This window comes from Perna viridis, chromosome 5 (assembly GCF_037379345.1).
Source record: "Perna viridis isolate PV_CMFRI_1.1 ecotype Kerala chromosome 5, ASM3737934v1, whole genome shotgun sequence".
Classification (NCBI taxonomy): Eukaryota; Metazoa; Mollusca; class Bivalvia; order Mytilida; family Mytilidae; genus Perna; species Perna viridis.
In genome coordinates, this window is record NC_142449.1 from 3,113,690 (window position 1) to 3,139,317 (window position 25,628).

A 25,628-nucleotide genomic window follows, 5' to 3' on the forward strand; every position below is an offset into this window, starting at 1 on the left:
TTTTAAAGCACATGGTTTAATTGACAGACATGTGTCATTCTGATTTCTCCATAAATTACATATTACAGTGATTGGCTTTACATATGTACAGGATAAAAGTCTATCACAATAAACACATATTTACACGATATCATTCTGTAAAATATACATATCAATCAAATGGACATTGTATATAAAATTGATCAATTTAAAGCATAACAAGTTACCTCCCCTGTGTGTAAGACATCAGAACTATTTTATAACACTGGGAATCACTCTGCTTGTGATTTATTCAACCAAATAAACAATGATTAGAAACAGTTTCTCAGTGAAATCAAGCATAATAAATGGAAGAAGAAATACCAGGAATACATTTTCCCCAATTTTTGAATTTACATTTCATGTGATTTTATGAGCAATTCATGCTATTTCTCAATACTCTGGTATTTTGCATATACTGGTAAGACTATGTACTATTCATGGTACCTTACACTATTATAGGAAATACAGATCAGTCACTACAGACTCAATATCAAACAGTTTCTAAACATTTCTTTTAGCTAAAATGCATGACTTCTTTTAAATAAACAATATATGAAATGTATAAAGATTCTCCTTCAGTAATAAGTCATTCTCTGCTCACTATGGTACCATAGAGAGAGATATGGGTATATTTTAAATCAAGAATAACCCTAAGGAGAATAATATTTTTTTATGAGATCTAAAAAAAAAAAAATTGGAAAAAAATTGTTCAAGACCTTTCAAAGAAACATAACTGCTGCCCATTGTTATGGCAATCAAGAGATCAAAGATATCATGCTTTCCAAATTATTGAAGAGGAAAATGACAATAATCTGGACAGGTGAATATGGGAAAAGTTATTCAACCAATCCTGTATTAAAAATGTACAAGGTCCAAAGCAATGTATTCAAGTTAGAAAAGATTTTGTGTTATCTGGAATTTGAACAAAGTTTGATTTAAGACCCCAATTTTAACCAAGGAAAACATTCTTCAAAATAAAAAAAAATAAAGAATTTAAGACTTTAAATCAGATGTCACTGAACTTGGGCAAGAGATAAATGTTTTATACAACATTATTAAAAATATACATTTGTTGTCCCTATTTCCAAAAAGTAAGCAGCACAACTACCAACATCCTTATTTTCCTTTTGTTTTGTAGAACCCTGTGAACAAAATTCATTAAGACCCACTGAGTAATGCTATTGCAAGATTATACCACTTAATTTTTAAAAATAAAAGTGTGACACACAGCAGACCTGATTTTACTAGGTCCACCCATCAATCAATATCATAAAAAGAATACAATAAATCCAGTCTCTATAATTTTAATAGCCCTGGTTTATAAGCTGAAAACAAAATACTTAAGACTAATTAGAAATAATATCCCTATGAGTGAAAGTGAAAATAAAAAAAATAAAAAAGGGTTTTATCCACAATTATAAACTCAAACTGATGATTACAAGGCGCCATAAAAATAAACCATATCTTCAATTGTTACTAGTAGTATGGTACAAACTTTTTCTCACCTAGTAGAAATAATATTTCTACAAATGAAGAATCTTAATAAAAACAGGTATTTTTTCTTCATTTTTAACAGAATGTCACTCCCATAAAAAGAGGTATTTATCTATCAACTGACTTTAAAATAAAATTATAGACATAAAAACTCTCTAATGAGAGAATAGATAAATTTATTGCACATTAATGAAAGCAATAGGCATACCTGCATACTTTAAGAATACCAATGCTCAAGTTGATAATTCTTCAGTCAAAATTTAATTAAGTATTCAACATAAATTTCATTTCTTTTCAGTTGGGGGAATTATCTTTAGAAATAAATGATAACAATATTTTTTTTTTCAGAGAAAAAGGAATATTTTCTTAATAATGCATAGACCTTCACAAAAATACGGAAAACACATTATAATAGTCTCTACAAGTATGATCAGAAAGATCTACATTTAAGTGTCTAATTCATAAAAGGACTAGTATAACATAAATCTCTCCAAGAAATAAAATAAGTATCATATTGATGTAAACTATTAAGTGTAAACAAAGTAACATAACAATTTCAATGAAAGGGAGATCACTCATACTAGCACTTCAGCAAATTCTTTCACTCAATCAGAAATGAACATACCAACAAAATGCACTTAACATGAGTGAAAAATTCTAGGTATAGTAATATGGCTAATTGAAAACATTTGACTACTGCATCTTTGAGCGTTTTCTAGCTATAGCATCTTCCACTGCCTTTAACTGTTTTAGTAACTCTTCTCGCCGATTTGTTGTACTCTTCTTCTCTTTAGCTGCAGCAGCCAAGGGAGCCTTAACGGGAGCCTTTGTTGGAGATGCAGTTGGTTTGGGAGCAGCTGGTTTTGCTGTAGCGGCTGGAACAGGTTTACTGGTTACTACAGGTGATTTCTGTTTGTCTGGCTTAATCTTAACAGGTTTAACTGGTGCATCTGTTATTAAATAGTAACATAGGTTTAATTCTGAATTGGGAACTATCACTCTAAATAAAATAATTAAGTAAAAAAAATTTAAGCATTATTATCTGGATGAAATCTGAATTGGAGAAATGAATTTTACGATTAAAAAATTAATGTCTTTCAAAATTTTTTAAACATTCTAAATGCTTCCTGTTTTGACAGGAATATATTATTTCTCTATAAGTGGCAATTTATCAATATACAGTTTTCTGTTTTGCTTTTTTTCTTTCTTTCTAAAAAACTTGTTTCTTTGCATTTTGTAAAATGTTGAGATCATAATCTAGTCCAATTGTATTCAAGCTCATGCAATCAATCATGGAGGACCTTGTTGTCCAGAAATATGCTTATAATTAAAATTTCTCTATGACTGTATTGTACAGTACATACTAGTGGAAGGCTCAGGTGTTTTGACAGCTTGTTTCTTTGGTGGAGGACCAGCTTTAGTATCAGCAGGACGTTTTTTCCCCGTAACAGGAGGTTCATCCTGCTTTCCAATGGCCTGAAACAGAATTTCTATTGTTTAATTTCTGAAGTTACAAACAAGTAAAATATATATAAAAAAACCCCAAAAAAAACAAACATAAAACATACTAAAAAACCAATTGAATTAAGGATCTTGATTGAAAACAATAAAAATGATTTAACTAAGATTACCTTTGGCAACAACTTGTTACCATGGAAACAATCATCTACCATTAGTATATTTAAATATACCTTGATGTTTTAACTAACACAGATAATAAGTAAGAGAACCTTTTACCGCCATCACATATCGTTGTAACAACTCACCTTTTTATTAGTTTGAAGTGTTAACTTTATATTCTGTTTTTGACCTGTAACCTTTAACATATCTTTAGCTTTACTAGTCACAGGTGGACCTTGAGGACCTTTACCATCACCTCGACTTGGTTTCCTAGCAACTCGAGGTGAGGGTTTCTTGGCTGCAGCAGGTGCTGCAGGCTTCTTTTTCTTGACAGCTAAAAGTTCAATAAAAGTAAGATTTGAGGTCAAACATTGAATATTGAAACTTATGACTATATTGACCTATAATTCTTGACATACATTGCTACAAATTTTTCCAATTAACTCTTTAAATAGGCACATAATTCAGCATGAGTTATAATGTATTCCCTCAAAATAGGATTAATTAAATAAATCATTCATTTCAATAAATTTATAAATTCCAAAACTTAATAACAAATTTTACCACAGTTCTGCAGTGTAACTTAAAAGACAGATTTAATATCAATTAAAAAGTTGAAAGCCTTGTTGATATTTCTATGGTTGAAAGTTATGAAAACTATACTGAATCTTCATTAGTATTAATAAGTGGACAAAATGGTGTCAAAACTACCAGGAACTGTTAAAGGAACATAGCAGAAAATAATGTTCTCTTTTTTTATTTTTAGTTCATAAAGACATACTTTTCTTTTTTGGTGAAGGAGATGGAGAACTACCTCTACCTCCTACACCTCTGTATAAATGCTCAGAGTCTGCACTACCACTTGACGTACTACTTGAATGACTACTGGCTGAAGACACACTACTATTACTTGATGAACGGGAAGATGATGACCCTGAAGATCGACTTCTTGAATAACTGCTGCCACTGGAACTTCTCTTCCTTCCTTTACCTTTCCTGAAAAACAGCAATCTTAATTGCTCATCAAGATGTATCTAACATGATAGTAGAACAACTGAAATTATTTGGTTTTCTGTTCAGAAATATCAGCAAAAGCATGTTTTCCCATAAGGTTCTAATGGCAAACTTTTAGTAGCCTTTGTTGCCAAAGGAGCCATCTTAAGTTACACAAGAAATGGACTGCGAAACATTCAAAATATTGGCACATACTGAAAAATATTAGTCAAACAACAGTTGCCAGGCAGTGATGGCACCAGTTAATACAGTCCTACAGTTATGTAATAAGAGATAACTATTGTCAGCAGAATACCTACCCAGGAGGTTTTTGTTTTTTGTCTCTATCCCTGCTCCACCCACGGCCTCCTGGAGGTAGAGGTTGTAATGGAGGTCCTGTCCCTTGAGGGGGTTTCTTTGTCTGTACTCCAGGCCCACTTGTTCTCCTCTTAGATGGACTTAAAGGTGCTGGTTTTCCCCGACCTCGACCTCGGCCAGCATCGGGACTGAAATTTAAACTGAGTTTTAAAATCAACAGATATGAAACAACTTAAATATAGCACGACCACACATAAAGGTTGTCTTCCATTTCTGTAATCATGTGACCACCTAAAAAACTGAGTTGTTGATCACTTTACTCAGTAATGACCTTAAAGCATGAAACATCCATTGTCATATCTATCAAAAAGAACCATATATCTCTGGACATGTGTCACCACGTAAGTATCTTCAGTATCTTTAAAATCACTAAGCAAGTTTGTAACAACATGTCGGGTTCAAATTTCCTTAGGTAATGTACAGCATATACTACAAAAACAAGACCAATACATGTCTGGACCTGTGTCACTGTCATATATATAAACACTATGCAAACAAAAACTACAGTGGGGTAAAATTTTCCATGTGTAATGTTCTCATATACTGCTGAAAAAAATGGCTAAGGCTGTTTTTTTTGGTTTATGGATCCGACTACTCGATTTTTGTCAAATTTTGAATAAACTTAAAATTTCAAAATTGCATTATTTTTTTACTGCCGACCGCATTTTTCCTTGTGATGTGTTCCAAAAATCAACATGTCAGTCATTTAAACACTTGTCTTAAAAGGATTTTGATTAATGCATTTCAATGACGTAGATCGCGAAAGGCAGTTCTATTCATTTCACTCCTTTGTACATTCAATTCCATGATAATTGAACACGAGGAATGAGAGGAGAAGACTTTATCAGGGCTGTGCCAGAATTAGAAAACAGGGTTTATGGGTAGGGTTTAATTTTAAACAGGTTGGGAAGGAACAAATCCTCAATTTAATCATTATACATGAATTGGGTGTTGCTTCCAGTCATGGTAACAGTAGAAAATGTGTGCATTGTCAGACGCATAAATGAATATAATTGGCCTGACATTTACATAACCTGTTGTCACAAGATCTGTCTTACAAAAGAATTTAATCTGAAGAAACTGGAAGAAATAATCCCTTTCCCCATGATTGACTTGTTCTAAAAATACTTTCTATTCACAGATTTTTTTCATAAACCTCAAACCAAAAATTGACAGGAAGATATCCTGCTAAAGAGGTATAAATTTATACCTCTACTGAAGGATAGTCTCCAAATGCAGGTAATAATACACTATTTTACTGTTAATTTCCAACCTGTTAAAATACACAAAACTATTCAGTACAGTAGAAAACACTCTTCATAAACTTGGTTTATAATTCTGGAACTACCCTAAAACACTTGTATAACTAGTCGTTATGGAAACTTGGAACCAAATGACCAATAGAAAGAGTAGAAAGTACCTCCCATTAATAAGGACCTTACACATAGCAGTCAAAATCACAATAACCCATCCTGAAATGTGATTAAACTATTCCAAATAACTATGCCGTCTTGGGAGGCTAATTTTTATTTTGCTTGGTAGTCTCCCTTTGAGGCATCAACATCAGTTAGCAAACATCAAGATTATCGGGACCAAAACTAACCGAAATAATGAATGTTAGAACATGCAATCCATAGAACCTGACATTTATATTCTGCATACTGATGTTTTATAAGAAAAAGTGATGTACCCAAGTGTCAAAAAGAGGTGAATCTGGACAAAGAATACAACCAGGAATACAAAAATGAAGGGATCAAAGGACAATCACTACATTTTAACACCAGTACACACAGAAACAAGCAGCACCAACCCCTAACATAATAAAAAGTGTATTTATATCTGATGTCAAATATTCTAACAAAATAGTGCATAATGTGTAGCATAATAGTTCTTTATTTCATTTCACTAAAATCCTACAGAGCAATTTATTGTACATAGAAAGCACTCCCTAAATTAACTATGAAAAAATATAAAGGTAATTTTTTCCCCTCCTACTTGAAATTTGCAGACCCGCTGACTGTCAACTAACTTATAAAAACAATAGGCTCCCATAAGCCTGAATCGCTTACCTGGTTAAATTTTTGCCTTTCAAGGCCAATAACTCTAACAAGGAGTTGCCCGACAATTTTGACTCAAGAAGACTTTGGTATGACTTATAAGGATCATTTCATCAATCGAAAGTTTCACTTAATCTCTTATGGCCGTGCAGGTCAGGGTGTCAAAAGAATAGGCCTGCAGCAGCGCTAAGCTTGTTGTAAAAGGCGACTAAATAGTGCTCAGAATCCTAGCCCGGGGCTAGGGCGCTCTGCCCATAGAGCAACTGGGTTGTGTGCCCCAGATGGTGGAATGGGTTACCCCTGGCGTGTTACACACTGGGGTTGTCAGGCTATAATACGAAAAATCTGACCGCAAACCACAGTGGTGCACCGTGTTGGGAAAGATGCCAAGTTCTCCACATGTTAAAGAACCCTACTGTGGTATTTGATAGGAGTAGGAACCTTTGCGCTCTGCCACAGGAGGCTCAATTGCCCAACCCTACCCATCCCTTCCTTTTATCTTGTGGCAATCAAAATTTGTCGACCCTATTATCCTTTTGTCCCATCTCTTTTTCATTTCATCATCATCATCATTTCATGTTCATTTTATCATCCCTTTCATGTTCATCACCTGAATATAGCTAAAATATTGCTGCTTGGGCGTTAAACCTCAACAAACAAACAAACTTAATCTCTCATAGTTTTCATGATATTAGCTGAAAAGTGCTAAAACATTATTTTTTACCTTTCAAGGGCAATAACTCTAACTCTAAACATCTTTGTTCCCTTGAGACTTTTGTAGGCCTTATAATAAGGATCATTTCAGCAACTGAAAGAATTTGGCTAAAACTAATGATTTTTGAGATATATGCAAAAAACTGCTGTCTGACAACTATGAGCTATTTTTAGTAATGGCAGCCATGTTTTTTGGCAGATCAAAAATCCCCATATCAGTTCTCTGCATGATACACCAAGGAACATTCATACCAATTTTGGTTCCAATTGGTCAAGTAATGTCAGATAAGAAGATTTTTGAAAGAAATAACATAAAAAAATAGCAAAAAAAAACATCAAAAAAGGGCAATAACTCCAACATGGCTTAATAGATTAAAAGGAAAATTTGACCACAGATAGATCTCATCATGCTAAATATTTTTACCCGGTGGTAATTTGGCTAAACCTAATGGTTTTGGAGATATAGATGCAAAAAAACTTGTCTGACCTCTATGTTCTACTTTTAATAACAGCTTCCATGTTTTTCGACAGATCAAAGATCCCCACATCAATTCTATGCAGAACGCCCGAAGGAACATTCATACCAAGTTTGGTTCTAATTGGTCAGTTTCAGAGGAGAAGTTTTGAAACTTGTTAACGACAACAGACGGCAAGTGATGGCAGAAGCTCAAAAGCCTTTGGCCAGGTGAGCTAAAAAAGGCCCAAAATGTAGCAAATTATTTATCAAAACTTCTATAATATGAAGCCCACATCACCAATATGTATATAATCATTCCGCAAAGTTTGAATTAATATTATTTAACATTTTTTGAGTTACAGTTTACAGATTACAAAAAGTGGGTAACCCTAAGCATGATGTAAGGACACGGTTGAGCAGCCACAAAACCTGCTTTCACTACTTTTAAAAATGGCTAAATTCAACATTCTAAACACGAAGGGAAAAGGTACTGTCCACAACGTGACATGAGAAAAATAGGTACTGTCCACAACGTGACGTGAGAAAAATAGGTACTGTCCACAACGTGAGAAAAATAGCTAGAAGTGCAATATGCTAAAAATGTAGAACAAAATTAGCAATTTTTTCCATAACACAAAGTGTACATCTTGAATATGTATGTAAAACAATATGCAAAATTTGAATAATACTGGTTTAATACTTTTTAAGTTACACAAGGAAAGTATTCCCTAAGTATAACAGATGGATATAGTCACATAGCTACTAGAACTGCTTTCAATCAATACTATACTCAACGTCAGCTCAGCTTAAACCATAAAAAATTAATTTTAAAATGCTATCAACCATGTTAATTGTCACCTATCTGTGTTTTAAATGTTATTTTTATATGACAGAATTGAAATTTCAAAATAATTTCTCCCTATGAAGTCAATCATCCGAATCCGTCAAATTCATAAATTTGAATGGCAATATTTACATTGTCAAAATTGGCCATTTTCTTTTGGATTGGTTGTTATGGAGATGTTGTTTATTTTATGTCGTTCATCTAAAGACCAATTCCAGCATGCACTTCGGTACATTTGAATGTCTCGGACATATTACCTGTTTGGCACATACAAATCTGATTAGGCGGGAAAGCTGACGTTTTTCACCTGAGATCTCAGAAATGTTACAAACATCGTTTGTAAACAAATAGGTCCTGTAGAATCCAATATGTCAGATTTTTGTATAGGATTATTCCAAGGGATTTTTATTGATTAAAGTGCAGAAACATCCCTTAAGTATCGCCTTGTGTTAGACACAGGTCAATTAACACAATACGAGTTGCAAGAAAGACAACTCTAGTTCCGAATTGCAAATGATATGAAAATAGAAGTTCAAAACAATATCAAGCAACATCTGACGTCGAGTATAATATCAAACCACCCATCACTATTTTCAGTTTCTTCATCAATGTTAAAATAAAATATATAAGAATGACTACTGGGGTAGATTCTCATCTGCACAATACATGTATTAACAAATCTGAAATAATCCCTAATAATTGCTTAATCACATTAGCCATTAAGATCTTAACCAAACAATGTAATAATAAATACAATGTAAACAAAAGTTATTAACACCAACAAATTCATAATTCTTTCTACATATTCCAAAAGTATGTAAAATAAAAAAAAGCACACGTTTTAAAATTCAAATGCAACACTGTCAATTCAAGATATGGAATGAATCAATTACAAGTATCAAGTGGCAGCATTCAAATGACCTTGAAGGTACTTCTTTCCTGGGTGTCAATTATTGTAATTTGTCAAAATTTTGTTGGTTCTAAGGTTATTTATATAAATCACTGATTTTTTTTTCAGAGCATTACTGTTTTCAATACAATTTTTTTTATTTTGTTTGGAGCTTCACATTCATTGTGTGACTGAATTACAAAAATCATGATAATTGGTACACCATGATAAATAGTTCTTCCGCAGAACTGGTGTACATGATGTTGCATTGGAAAATTAAATAAAATTTAGTTGAACTATGCTTAAAATTCTATTGCTGTAGTATTCATGAATAATGTTTGAAGACATTTTTAATGAACACCAATAAGACAAGAATAGAATTTTGTGTGGGGTCCAACTATTTTCTGTACTACTACATGCTGCCATACCCAGGTTTAGCAGGTCTTTTAGGAACATTACGTCTTTTAGTTGGACTTCTGGAGTGGGATCTTGAGTTTCTGAATAAAATGCAAAGTATTTCAACCATCATGCCTCCTAAACCATTCATCTGAAGTAATTCCTCATTTGTACATTGATGTTTGATAAAAGTACAGGTTTGAAACATAAATAAAACATGAGTTGCACACATTGTTGTATACCCCACCTCTATAAAAGTTGATACTGGACAATACTCAAAATAACATCAAATTAAAAACCAACTCATTCATGAAGAACCATGATGTTTGTGATGAATATTTTCTCTATCATTCCATATAATAAAAAAATGGCCAAGTCCCATGAAACAGGAAGCAGATACTCAACAGCACCAAAAAATTGTCTACAACATATGCCCAATCTATATAAAGCCACACACCAAATCAATTCATCGATTGCAAGCGGAGACATAAATTGGAATGAAATTCAATACACAATATTTGGTTGATATTTACCTCATGAAGCTAAATCTTCTAAAAAGCAATTGTGATCTTCATTTTAAAACTTCGTTTGTTTGAGTGCTTAGATTATATTGAATTTAAATAATTAAATTATTCTTTACTCAATCATTTGATTGATTTTAGTCCATTGGTTTTTATTCAACTCTGGAACCCCATAATCTCTAGCATGTAAACAGGTGGCAAAATTTAGATGCCTTGATATAACAAATTGTAATAAATGTTATTCATATACTTACTTAGAACTAGCTGATGATGAACGACTCCCTGATGAACTTCTACTGTATGATCGACTGTAAGTTGATGACCGTGAACCGGAACGTGATGACCCTGAGAATGAACTGAAAAGGGAAGAATCTATGACCAAGTTTTTGGAACTTTAATAAATCAAGTTTATCATTTAATTGGTGGACAAAGCAACTTGAACATAGTTGTTAACCTTACTGTACATATCTGCAAAAAAACATGGAGTCCATAGCTACCATCATCCTTTGGGTTTCTTTTTAACTTCTTTTTAAGTTTCACTGTACTGTAACATTTTCAGAAGTTGCAGTAAAATATTTTCCCCTTTCTCACATATAAGATAGAAATATTCCTATAATTAGCTCAGTGAGATCTCCCACCCATCTGTGAGAAAATATATAAATAAGAAATCACAATCAAATCTATTATAACATCTTTCACATAAGAGACAGGAAGAATGTTTGGATTTGGTGTACTCATCACAAAATATAATTTTCAAGTACCACAGTGAAATCTCAGACTTCCTTGAGAAAGATTTACTCAGCAGAGCCTTAATAGAGAAAATCTGACCATTAGATGTTTGAGACTTCTCTGTCTTCCACCTCTCAACACTATTAGATTATCAATGTCAAAAGAATTGTGAAGTTAAAATATCAAAATAACAGCTTTGTTTGACAAACTCATAAGGTCATGAACTTCAATGTTTTATAAATTACCTAGATGAAAATGAAGATGAATAACTATGTGACCTTCTATTTTTCCGTCGACCTCTGGAATGACTTCGAGAACTTCGGGACTTATTTTTGGGAGATTTTGACCTGAAGTAAAATGAACATCATATAATCAGTATAACACATCATACAATAAAAAAATCACATAAGAATCATTCCTAACAAGTATAATTTATGTTGACTACTAAGTAACCTCCAAATTCATGTAGTATAACAACAATTTTAATATCCATAGTAATCAAAGGTTTTATTACATTACTATACATAAAGAAGGTAAAAAAAAAAAATTATAAAATCAAAAAATCAAAAAATCTTTCAATTTAAACTAGACATACTGTGGGCTCACATTAGGAAATCTCCAGCTTCCACTTAAAACTTACAAACATGTAAACCTTAAAAGCTTGTTTATCTCCTATTGCAAGTGTCTGACAAAGGTTAACTCCCCTTATATAATGTTATGGTCTCACTGACCACTTCTAACGTTTCCATTACTTTACATGTTAAAAAGGTAATCTTCAAAGTTTCACTGAATTCCCGGGACAAATGACATCTTAAAGTTGCATACCGTTGCGAAGCTTGGAAAATAAGGCTTCCAAAATCATTATGCTAATGGTACGATGATTGTAGAAATTCTTCACAAAATTTACTTTAATAAATAATACTGAAAATCAACATTTTTACCTGTTCTGCTAACTGACAGTATGGAGGCAAATTACTCACACATGTAAACAATATTCGTACACTTTTGTAGTTAATTACATATATGATTTTAAAGTACACATTCTCAGCTTTATTTTGACTACTTTTATTCATAATACACACAAATAATGCACTTACAATGCACATGTCTAGGTTCAGTGTGTTTTTGGTACTACATAGGGGGGTGGCCATTTGACCCAAAAGTGGTTAGTGAGACCTATTGGGCAAACTGGAATTCTCCTAGGACAAAGTGGTATTCAAATTTGCCCTGGATTTTAACCAGTGTAAATTGGGATTTTAATTTGTCTTAGGACAAATTGGAATATTTTGATTTGTCCTAGGATACTGGGTTCTACTTGATTTTAGTAGGATCTGGAATCCCACCAGATTTAATTATCAGGGGTATTACTGATATCATTGAACATTTTGAAAGTAAAATATGCCTATAATTTATGACATGTTGAATGTTGTTGAACATATTATATTCAATGAATAACATTTTGAACATATTTTATTCAATGAATTATAATTTATTACATCAAAATACAAAATTTTATTATGAAAAACTAAAACAATAAAATATCAGAACATTGACATCTAATTTATTACAACATTTTTTGCTGTTTTGTTTGTGACATTTTGAGGAACAAGTGTTTTTGGACCTTTGCATGAGCACTTTAAGGTTAGACATTTTCCTATATCAAAAAATGAAATCAAATAATGAAAAAATAGTATTTTAATTTACCAATAAATTATCATAAGCACATAAACACATAAGATACCTTTTACCTTTACCTTTGAATAGTTTGATATTTTCGAACTTTAAGCCAGTAGGATCCAGAATCCACCTAGCCCAAATTGGAATTCAAATTTATCCTAGGCCAAATTAGATTTCCAATTTGTCCTAAGAGAAAATGGAATTTTATATATATATATATATATATATATATATACAGACATAATTAAACCTTCTTCTGAAGTTATAACAAAATCCTATAAACAAAATACAAAAAGCGCTTAAAAATCTTTTATACTGGATTATCACCCCTTGCTAACATTTAGCAAACTTGTTTAGTATCATACACATCTCCATATAATGCACAACTATCACATATATAACAGATAAGCATTTCAGACAAAGATGACCTGACAAGGTGCATGGAAAGACAAATGGAAGGACACAAAGATGCCTTAAAGCTCCCCCCCCCCCCAAAAAAAAGAGAGAAAATAACAAGCATTCTGAGAGTATTGCAAAACAATACATAGTCCCCTATCGGCTGTTTAAATCACTGACCCAAATACTACCTTGGAACATCAAGTATAAATGACAAACATAGGAAATGAACTTGATTTTGAATAGAAGAAGAGATATGGACAAAGACAAGAAAGATGTTCAAATCCAATACATTTAACAGATGTTGATTTGCACAAGTTTTATGCACTGACAATTGGAAATAACAGTTGTCTGATTTGTTAAAAAAAAAAAAAAAACCAAAGAAAACAAAAACACCTCAATTTGTTAAGTCTTTAGAAAAAAGTGTGAAAAACTGAAATTTGGTATGGGGTGTAAAACTGAAAGTTAGTAACTTTGGAAAAAAATCAGCAAAGTGGAACGAAACATTAAACTTGATCTGTAACTCATCAAGGTAGACTCACATACCAAAAATCAATATCTGCAAGCATTTAGGAAAAAAGTGCGGAAAACATAAATTTCAATAAATTTTTCAAAGTTCAAGGGCAATAACTGGAACAAAAATCAGTGAAGCAGAACGAAACGTTAAACTTGATCTGTAACTCATCAAGGTTGACTCACATACCAAAAATCAGCTCCATAAGTGTTTGGAAAAAAAGTGCAGAAAACTTCAGTTTTTTTCCGGACTGACAGACGGATGGAGTGCAAGTCTTAAGTCACCTTCAGCTAAAGCTGGTAGGGGACTTAAAAGAGCTTTGTCCTGTGAATGCAAATATGAAGACATGACTACTACGTTTTCATTCATAGACTTCAATGTGAATATATTATTTTTGTAATAAAGCGAACTAAATGGAAATACCGTTGCCATGGATCCTGCCACTGGTCAGCAGCCCTAGGTCTGTTAATTCTTTCTTGAGGAGGATTAAAAACTCGGTCATCGTGGAAATCTTTCCTTCGATGGTGCATCTCTCTTCTTTTGTCAAACCTGAATTGTTAGAAATGACTGAATGCTTCAGCAACTGCATATGATAATAATGTATATGTTATATTTAGACAAGAAAATTGTTTCCATTTTCTTGCATACTGAAATGTGTGGTGTAATAAATTGAAACTGAGGTAGGATGAAGTTTTTTACAGTGCCAGAACTGATTCATGCAAATAAAATTGTGATCTAGCATCAATCAGTTCCAATAAGTCATGGATCTGTTAAACCAGTGATCAATTGCTCTTCACATTGTGTCACTGACGATCAGTTCAAATATTTTATGGAATGATTTATTTCATTTTTCTGTTTCACTAAAAAAATTATATGATAAGAACTAATTTTAATCAGTTTTCTATAAAATTTCTTTGGTAAATGATGTGTAAAGCATGAATTTAATACTCAGAATTGAAAGTAAAGTTATACAGACAGGATTTCACTCATCTGACAATAAACAAATGGAAATCAGCAATTTGAAGTGTTGAATACAAAGTAGTGATGGTAAAATCCTGAATTAAACAAGAGGCTCCAAGGAGCCTGAATCCCTCACCTGGATAAATTTTCGCCTTTCAAGGACAATAACTCTAACAGGAAGTTGTCCGACAATTTTGACTCCATGAAGACTTTGGTAGGACTTATCATGAGGATCATTTCATCAATTGAAAGTTTCATTCTATCTATTATAGTTTTTAAGATATTGACTGGAAACTGCAAAAAACATAATTTTTCGCCTTTCAAGGGCAATAACTCTTATATGGAGTCGTCTGACAACTTTAATCCCCGGAGACTTTTGTAGGCCTTATGATAAGAATCATTTCAGCAATTGAAAGTTTCATTCCATCTATTATAGTTTTCAAGATCTAGGCTGAAAAATAAAAATATAAGTCATTTTTCACCTCTCAAGGGCAATAACCCTTACATGGAGTCATCTGACAACTTTGATCCCTGTAGGCCCTATAATAAGGATATTTCAGCAATTGAAAGATAAACCTAACGATTTTGGAAATATATGCAAAAATCTGCTGACTGACCCCTGTTCTATTTTTAGTAATGGCGGCAATGTTTTTTAACCAATCAAAAATCCAAACAGTAATTTTGTTAAGGATACCCTAAAAAACAAAAAATACTAACTTTCATTGAATTCTGTAGACTAGTTTTTGAGAAGAAGATTTTTGAAAGTAATAACATCAAAAACAGCAAAAAAAAAAAAAAAAAAAAAAAAAAAAAAAAAGACCAAAAAGGGCAATAACTCCAACATGGGTCAACAGACTTTCACCAAAATTTGACCAAAGATAGATCTCATCATTCTGAATACATTTACCCTGTCATAGTTTGGCTAAACCTAAATATATTGGAGATATATGCAAAAATCTGCTGTCTGACCCCTATATTCTATTTTTAGTAACAGTGGCCATGTTTTTTAACTGATCAAAAATCCAAACGGTCATTTTGTGCAGGAAACTCTAAGGAACAATCATCATTTATAAGTTTCATGCAAATCTATTCAGTAGTTTAAGGGAAGATATTTGAAGAAATTGTTAATGACAACGACGACGGACGCCAAGTGATGGCAATAGCTCCAAAAAGGTAAGAATTCTGTTTTAAAAAGAACAAAAATCATGCCTGGTTATAATTACTTTAAATACATTTTTTTATTCTTATAAAAAATTTGAAAATAAGGAGAATCTATTATCCAAAAATTTACAAAGCAAATCAGTTATCTGTGTCATCCTAAAGGTAGCAGCCAAAACCATTGAATGCTTCTTTCACAGATTTCTACTTAGACCAAAACAAACTATTACATCTTCACTTACATAACAAGGTACATCTTCCCTTACATAACCAGCCATAAATCTCTTTTTATATGATTTCATGAATGAATAAAAACAATGTGAATAAATGAAAATATCAAGTAAAGATAATAAACATCAACTATGAAAACCCCATTAATCTAGAATAATCTTACCTATGAGGTGGTGAGTAATGCCTTGCATGATATTCATAATGCTCTCTCTCCTAGAAAATAGAATTGTACTATCTATCTTACATAAGTAATGTCACATATAAGACGTCAGTCAAAATTCATTAAAACATTTGCATAACAGTTTGCACTACTAAATGTATGTAATAGTCTGCAATGTTGTTTTATATGAATATTTTATTATTGTGTAATAAAATATTTGATTTGTATGAAAGTGTATTATGTTTTTCTATTTGACTTGGACCGATTGACAGACGAGCTTTCGAGAACTGGTGATTGTATTGCAATCTAGTCGTAATCTTCTATATTCTTTTTTCATGCTTGATTAGTACGCACTTCTTTTCTCGTCATCTATTGGTTGGTCATTGCCGCCGGTTAATTCCCTTTTCGTTTGAACACTCTTACCTAAGTATCTGAACGGACATGTTGGTTTTTATGTTCATCCGAATCTAGCAACCTATATTCTTATCAACTCAACTTATATACGCATCTGATTTCAACTTAACTATTACTAAGGTTAGTTTCTTTAACATTCCTAGATTATTTGTGCATGTTAATGGTCTAGAAATTAACATTTTTACCTCGTATGAAAGTCCGGTATGAATGATTGATTGATTGTGTAACTTTCATAATAATTTACTGAAACACACAAATCTGTAATGATATTTTACTATGCTCAAATAATAGCGGTTAATGATTGATTCATTTAACAGTTCGAGTGGACCGCTCGAAAGTAAAAGTGTAAGTCTTTAAATCGATCACACACTGTGGTCATATCAGGTGTGAATATTTTTAAATTATAAATCCAAGATTTTAAGTTACTTGTTTAATATTCATATCCATAAAAAAACACAAAAATACAAAACAAAAAACACCTGATTGTTATACATTACCTTCCAAAAGTTCACATAGAATATTTTTTCATTCTTAACCTGTCCATAGTTCTTACCCTATGAATATATGGAGGGGGCATCCAATCATGTTCTCTTTGATTCCACCGAACTTCAAAATTTTCATAATGTGCTGGATGCCACATGTTACCTGGATCAACAGGAGTACGATGAACTGGTACCTTATCATAATACTCATCATCATACCTGTAATGTCAAGTTTACCATTAGTGATAGTACAAAAATTGATGCCATAATGTATGTTTCAAGAGACAAATTATAACGATTACATTTTTAAAAAGTTTTAATATAGGTTTTCTTGAGAGAATTTTCATTACTAATAATTGTGCTTTCTTTCTTCCTTCGCTGGGGAAATCATATTTCTCCCTGAGTTCAAAATTTTTTAAGTCTTTTCTGGATGCTTGAAGAAACAAACTTCAATGTTTTTATTCTGACCTGATTTATAATGGTCAACAAACAAAAAATGGAAATGTATTTATATTGAAACAAGAGGCTCCCAGGAGCCTGAATCACTCACCTGGTTAAATTTTGTCTATCAGGGGCAATAAATTTAACAAGGAGTTGTCCAACAATTTTGACTCAAAAGACTTTGGTAAGACTTACCATATGGATCATCTCAGCATTTCTATTATAGTTTTCAAGATGTTGGCTGAAAACTTCAAAAAAAAAAAAACCAACCAAAAACACCATTTTTCATCTTTCAAGGACAATAACTCTTACAAGGAGTCGTCTATAGGCCTTATGATAATGATAATTTCAGCAATTGAAAGAATTTGGCTAAATCTAACAGTTTTGGAGATATATTAAGCAAAAAACTAATGTCTGACCCTTATGTTCTATTTTTTTAGTAATGGCAGCCATGTTTTATGACGGATCAATAATCCCTACATCAGTTCTATGCAGGATACCCCAAGGAATATTCATACTGTTTAGTTCCAATTGGCCAAGTAGTGTTGGAGAAGATTTTTTAAAGAAATAATATTAACAATAGCCAAAAAATGTCAAATAAGGGCAAAAACTCCAACATGGCTAGCAGATTAAAATGAAAATTTGACCACAGATAAATCTCATTATGCTGAATACTTTCATCCTGTGTCAGAATTTGGCTAAACCTAATGGGTTTGGAGATATAAGGGAAAAACTACTGTCTGACCCATACGTTCTATATTTAGTAACAGCAGCCATGATTTACAAAAATCCCCACATCAGTTCTATGCAGGATACCCCAAGGAACATTCTTTCCATGTTTGGTTCCTTTTGGTCGAGCAGTGTCAGAGGAGAAGAGTTTTGAATAATTGTTAACCATGACAATGATGAAGAACGCCAAGTGATGGCAATAGCTCAAACAGCCTTTGGCCAGGTGAGCTGAAAATTGTAAGGGAAAATCCTGATTTGTTTGAAATTATGTGGTATCAAATAACTCAAAAAATGTTTTACTGGTGAAGATGAAAACTGAATCTTACTCTGGGAGCAGTTGTTATTCATAGTATTTTTACCATCAAGACTGTGAAACTATTCAATTTCAAGGTTATGTTTTTTTTAAGGTTGTACTTGACTCGTTGCTGAGAAGGACTTGGTTACTTGAATACTAAAAATGGTGCTTTAACAGATAAAACATTTTCAACATTAAGTTTCATGTGTTGAAATTTAAAAGCAACCAAAATGTCTTATATATTCTATATAATGCCACACACAAAATTTTAAATAAATTCATCAATTGGGAGCTGATATTTTTGTGACGAAAATTTCCCTTATCATTCCATATAGTGAAAGTGGCAAAGTCCCATGAAACAGAAAGTTGCTATCAGACAGTACCCAAAATTGCTTCCAACATATCCCCGATCTACATGAAGCCACATACCGAATTTGAAATCAATCCATCCATTGGAAGCTAAGATAACTGTGACAAAATTTGGACCAACAGACAAGGTGATTCCAATATACCACCCACTCGTAGAATGGGTGTATAATTATTTTCCTAGCATAGGTTAAAACTAAAATAACAGTGTAAGAATTAGAGAGAAAGACTGTTCTTACACTTGTTCTTCAAAAAATGGATTCTGTCTATCATTTTCCTTGTTAAACTCCCTTTCTTCATCCATTGCTAAGTTCATCTTTTTCTCCTCAAAATCAGGCTCTTGTTCCTTTCTCTTGTTTGCTTTCTTTCGCAACTACAGAACAGAAATGAAACCTTTTAATCATGTCTTTCATTGACAGATCAGAAAAAAAAAATCAGATAATTTTCTACCATGAATATTAAATAATTCTTTGTCAGAGAATCTTACCAACTTTTGTTAACAAAGTGATGAGAATTTAAGATACAGTAAAACCTGACTACTGAATCACTTTTGGACTTTAAATACATTACAATTGATATAAAACAATTTCAAATTTTTTTATATGAAATATATAAATAAATTTTACAGCTGTTTAATACTTGTAGATTCATCCATCAATGCCATTTATGTGTTTTACAGGTTATACAAAAATTATAAGCTTCTTGAATATCCTCTTATATCACACCCCAAATTTTCTGAAGAAAACTGACCTCTTTAGCATGCCTCAGTCCTCTCTCCCATGCAGACTCTGGTACAGCTTTTGGTGGAGGGGGTGGTGGGGGCAGTGGTTCTTCTTCTTCCATCTAACATACAACAGAAAACTTTTTATTGCATTGCTTCTTTAAAGTATATATAAATAAATGTAGTAGTATCATCAAGCATGTAACAACATGTTTTTTAAGTCACCATTTTTTAATATCAGAAAGAAAGTAAAATCAAAATACTGTATTAGAATGAAATTTGTATAAGATATAAAAAGTACTAAAATGATGTAAATATAAATAAATCAATAAATTAAAGGATACTTCTTTTAATTGAATTCAATCAAAAGACTTTTTTTGCATAAAAAAACTCATTACTTGGTCTCTTAATGATTTCAAAAAAGCACAGAAAAAAAAACCAAAAGGTCTTAATTTGTGTTCTAAACTTCTTTGAACAGTGCCATTTCCTCCTTTGTGTTTAAGTGGCAATAATGCATATAATGGTATAAGTTGATAAGAACTTGCCTCTTCCCATGGTGCTGGTGCATGTCTGTCATTGGGATTCTCAAACAATCTGTAGTTACCTGGAAAAAGGTAAATTTCAAAATAAATTACATGATGGCAACAAAGAAAGAAAATTCACTACAGACAAGCTGACATCACATATATAGAGTTAACAATTATTTCTCCTATTCTAAGCTGGTGATTAAAAATGTATGCAACTTTTAACCACCAGGCAGTGATTAAATTTCAGTGAGAGGTTTCCTGCCATTTTACATTTTCCAAGATTTCTGCAGATTTCATGAAAGGAATTGATTCTACTTCAGCATCTTCTTCATTCAAATGATTTCTCCACTCATTATGGTAAAATTAACATGCTAACAAAGCTTAAGTGTTGAAAATCTTAACTTTACTATATCAAGCGGAGAATTAATTTAAACCTTTCATTAATGAAGAATCTATATATACAGGTGTTAGTTCACACTAACAAATGCATACCCCTAACCTGCGGAATTTCTTCACCAGATCACACAATTATAATTGATACTTGTTATCTTCAAGTGTCAATCAGACTGTAGACAAATATCAGACAACTTAAAATGACAACATCAAACCATTATATAACTTACTATTTTGCAGCTTAATAAAAAGCAAACGAAGAGTCTTTTATGAATTCCACTTTTAGTTTGATTGAATCATCATTTGTAATGAATTATTGTGGTAACAAATCAATTGATGCATGCTCCTGGAGCTGGCATGTCACTTAACTGCTAATAGTCCTTAGTTTGTACATTTGTGTAACTAATATTCAGTTTCTTTATTTCCAATGTAAAACACCTTTTTGAACTGATTTTTAGGTGTGCTTAATTGTGTAATATTTTGTCCACAGTGGCCAGATTTTAAAGGGGGAGGGTTGTGATCACACCTAAGCACTTTACATTGCCACATTTTTTTAGCCTGTCCCAAACTAGGAATTTCTGGCCTCTGTATGTCTAGTTTCGTTTTCATCTTAAGTTTATTTTTTTTTTATGTTACTAGAGTATATAGGGGCATCTCTTTGGCTGTACCTGTGTATAATGTTTTGGGGCCAGCTGCAGCCAGCCCAATGGTATATGGATTTTCTCAACGTTCACTGAAGACCAATGGATGGCCTTGGGCTGACATTTACATCCTGGTGGGATTGTTGTCTCTTTAACATATACCCCAAACCTATTCTTGTTATATCCTACATGAAAAGTTCCATTTTATTTTACAACTTACCCTTGTCATTGACTCCTGGGTGAAGAAACCTGCAGTTGATACCCCATGTACATAACCCTCTCATAAAAAACCTACAGGTTGGTTTAACATAAGGTTTTCTAGTACCAGGCTCCTTAATTTCACCCTCCTCACAATCATCATCCTACAAATCATTTATATACTTAATTCTATCAAATCTTATCTTACAAACACATTGTACTAACAAGGTGTAATAAATATTTCGTAACTGTTTATTCATTACTTATAATTTCTTACAAAAAAATGTGCAACCAGTTTTTAAATGTCTGAATTCTGACAAACAAGTAACAACTATGAATGTTTGCTTATAATTCATGCATATTTCATGTCGTAAAAGTTATCTTCTTTGTTTTCAACTTGGAACTTTTTTTTTAATGTACTTACATCTTCAACTTCTCCATCATCTTTGTCAGAATCTCTTTCACCCTACAACAAAAAGATGTTTGATATCCTTGATCAGCTGACCCTATCACAGCATTTACATACTAGTAATCAGAAACTTTTATGTAGGTACATTTTGTACATGAATGATTAGAAATACACCCACATGTGCTCTATCTGAATAAATTTTGGTAAAATACATATATTTGGAAAATCTGAGTTATTATCTCAAGCCATTTGAGCTTGTTGTTCAATACCATCTTAACTTAAAATTCATCAAAGTAGTGTTACTGCATAACAAAATAACTCTGACAGTGATATTTACTTACATCTTCTTTTTCTTTCTTTTCTTCCATTTCTTTGCCATCTTCCAACTTTTCCTGGTTATCTTTGACTATTTCATCTTCATCATCTTCCATGTAATCTAACTCTCCATGATCATCTGTCACACTGACATGTGGTCGGACTTTGTCTAGTTTGGACTTCACACTTTTTTCTACAATCATATTTTCTTTAGGAGGTTGCTCATCATCACTGAATGAGTCCTCCTCATCTGATATGTCTTTGTACTCCTTCTGAAGCCGCTGAGCAGCATGATCATCAGAGGAAGAGGAAATGCCATTCGGAACAGGTTTTTTGGATAAATTAGACTTATATTCATCTTCATCAGGGAAACTACCATCCTCTGACACAGTAGATGGGGGTGACAAAGGACCTGGCTCAATTCCAATCTGATTGGAGGTTGGTGATGCTGGCCCATCAAGATCATACTTAGTAAGATCTTTACCTTCCTCTCCTTCTTCACTAGAAACTGGAGAAGCAGGTCCAATCATTCGTTCTGATTTTTTTGTTTCACCTACTTCTATCTGTTCTATATCACTAGTATCAGAAACAGGAGAAGCAGGTCCCAAATCTACATCTTTTCTCCGTTCTACATATTCAGTATCACTATTATCAGATACAGGAGAAGTAGGTCCCATCAAGGAATCTGATTGTTTATCTTTAGAAGCACTATTGTCTATTTCACTAGTATCAGATACTGGAGAAGCTGGACCTAAACCAATATCCTTACTATCAGATACTTTGTAACTTGAGTCAGATACAGGAGAAGAAGGGTCTAAAGCAGACTGTTCCTTCTTAGATTCAAAGTCTAGCTCATTATCAGTTTCATCAGATACAGGGGATGCTGCCTCCATTATGCCAGACATTTCTACTTTTTCTTCCTGTTCATCTTTTTCAAAGTCACTTTCCTCTGAAACAGGGGATGTTGGCCCCAGGATATTTTCTTTTCCAACGTTTACTGTTCGTTTAGAATCCTGAGATTCTCGCTCCTCCTCAGAAATTAAGACATCTGATTTTTCTGAATATTGACTATCTTGAGTAACCTCCCTTGATGGTGCACCTTCAATGTCACTATTTTCAGGTGAATCAATATCATCTGTGTGTTGTGCACTAGATACATGGTCATCCTGTAATTCAGTTTTTGGAATAGAATTTTTATAATTGTCTAAGTTATCATTGGCAACATCATGTTTTTCATCTGCTAAATAGTCAGTAGAGCTCTCAGTGGTATCAGTCTCTTTTGTGTTCTTGCATACTTGAAGTTCATTTTCAGTGTCATTTTCAGAAATATTTTTTTCTCCTTTATAACAATTACTTCCATCTTTTTTGGCCTCATTGTCAATAGCTTGTGATGAGTATGGTGAAGTGTCAATAGTTTCTTTAGATGGGTCATTGTTGATAATATCTGGTGAACGTGTAGAAGTGTCAAAGGTTTCACTGTCAACAGACTGCATCAATGCAGATTTGTTTGGAGATCCTGATAAATCTAGCTCATAATCTGAATCAGTACCCTGGTTAATAAGTGTAGTGTCTTTGTCTTCAGTATTCACAGACTCATTGAACTGATCAGATTTAACATCTTCACTATCTGAGTGTGCTTGAGAAGTGTCAAAATCACTGTCCTTAAGGTCAGAGAGAGCATCCATTTTGTCTTCAATGTCAGTGCTTTGATTTCCAGTATCTAAATCACTAGCTTGTGAGGATCCATATTTCACACCATTTTCTACATCATTTGTCTGATTTTCAACTGGAGAACTTGTGTCATACTGTTTCTCAGAGGTAGGAGACTTCATTTCATAATCCCCTTCATCAAATTTCTCTTTCTCACCACAATCCATGGCCTCATCTGACTGATCATTTTCCTCTTCCTTGCCACTGTTAGGCTCTTCCTCCTGAGGTTCTCGCACATTTACTGAAGTTGTGTCAGGTCCTTCTTGCTCCATCAGTGCCTCAGCAGAATCAGCCTCCATCACTGGACTTTTGTATACCTCTACTGAGAGGTAGTCTGAAATATATAATGAAAGATATATTTATCACCTTAGAATAAATACACTGTATAATTACATTTAAGAATTCTGGGCTTCAATCCTGTAAATGACATTTGGATTCATTCCTATAACATAAAGACTAAGTAGAAGTGTGAAGTTCTATATTTGGAAGTTGATTCCAGATATGTGCATATCAACCACATCCCAACATAAAACATCATGCAACTACAAAGGATGTTTTCTAGTATGCTGGTGGTGTTTAATAGTTCTTTCACAAAGTTCAATATTAACGAATCCCACATAACATGTTTATGTGAACATCATTACTTTTATCTTGGCATTTGCACGAAGACCTTGTCATATTATATATTTTTACTTAATCCTGTTAGACATACTTCATATTTTTGAGTAAACAAGGTGTACTTTTCTGATGCTTTTGGAATTTGAACTAGCTTAGAGAGAAGGCAAGTGATCTTTTTGAAACACCATAAGAAACACTGAATTTGTAGTAGTTTATGAAAAAGCATAGTAACTAGAAAATAAAAAAATAAGAGTTACAATATGTAAGAGTATTGTTATTACTAATTTACCTTAAAAGTCTCTTGATTCGATTCACTAAATTAAAGTCTCTGATTCACTGCATGACTGAATTAAATAGAATTATCTATTTCATTATTATCGTTTTTATGTGTTTTGCTATATATTAGGTTGTCATTTATGAATAGTTCACTTCATTTACTTTTAAGCCTTTTACAAGTAGCTTTATTGTATGGGTTTTGGCCATCATTGAAAATTGTGTGTTGACCTGTAGGAGTTCATTTGTCTGTTGCTTGACTTTTGGTGGATGACTGCCTCATTGGCAATCATACCAAATCTCATATTTTTAAATTATTGTATGTTACAGATCCTAATAGTTATACAGATCTGGTGGTAGACTAAGAGTTAATATTGCCCTGCCAATGTGAAAAACAGTTTTATTTTACATCGCATAAAACATAATTGAGAGTCAGTTGAGTATTTCCAGCCACTGAACTGCTTCTGCTATTTACACTACTCGCACACTCGTGTACAGCCTACCTAGTAGTAGTACAGGGGATATCATAGGGAAATTATCGTGTAACAAGTAGTTTCAAAACTTAACTTCGAAAAGCAAAAAAAAAAAAGAAAAAGAACGTAACCTACAACGCGATTAAATGGAAAGGTCTTACTACAATGGAGATTTGTCTTTCATGTTATAGTAAGCTAGCCTTTATGCACACACGGACCGGGACGAGCAACACAACGTTTGACAGCGTAAGAGTACTTACCACGAGACGATCAGTTTGACAGTAAGGTTTACTAACATGTGTTCATTTTATAAAACGAGGATTCATATCATTTTATTTGATTTTGAGCTTTTCTTAAATTTGTGATGGGGAACACATTGATGTTGGTATCGCCATTGGACTAATTTCATTGGTT

The 25,628-nt window shown here is 32.8% G+C and overlaps 1 protein-coding gene across 3 annotated transcripts; it reads right to left on the reverse strand.

Annotated features, from left to right (window-relative positions):
• LOC148615618 (uncharacterized) lies at positions 1-25,628 on the reverse strand. Of its 3 annotated transcripts, XM_088582029.1 has the most exons (19): positions 25,475-25,606; positions 24,758-24,812; positions 22,167-24,184; positions 21,841-21,882; positions 21,439-21,580; positions 20,203-20,261; positions 19,687-19,779; positions 19,176-19,309; positions 17,177-17,324; positions 16,213-16,262; positions 14,124-14,249; positions 11,359-11,460; positions 10,639-10,740; positions 9,896-9,964; positions 4,449-4,634; positions 3,917-4,131; positions 3,282-3,469; positions 2,880-2,991; positions 1-2,465 (listed from the first exon to the last, which is right to left on the reverse strand). In XM_088582029.1, the coding sequence occupies exons 3-19, from the start codon at positions 24,147-24,149 to the stop codon at positions 2,209-2,211; spliced, it is 4,008 nt and encodes a 1,335-aa protein (XP_088438155.1). In that variant the 5' UTR covers positions 24,150-24,184; positions 24,758-24,812; positions 25,475-25,606; the 3' UTR covers positions 1-2,208. The 3 variants fall into 3 exon arrangements, with proteins under 3 accessions (XP_088438155.1, XP_088438153.1, XP_088438156.1); XM_088582027.1 differs by lacking the exon at positions 24,758-24,812 and having other exon boundaries at positions 25,475-25,628; XM_088582030.1 differs by lacking the exons at positions 9,896-9,964; positions 24,758-24,812 and having other exon boundaries at positions 25,475-25,628.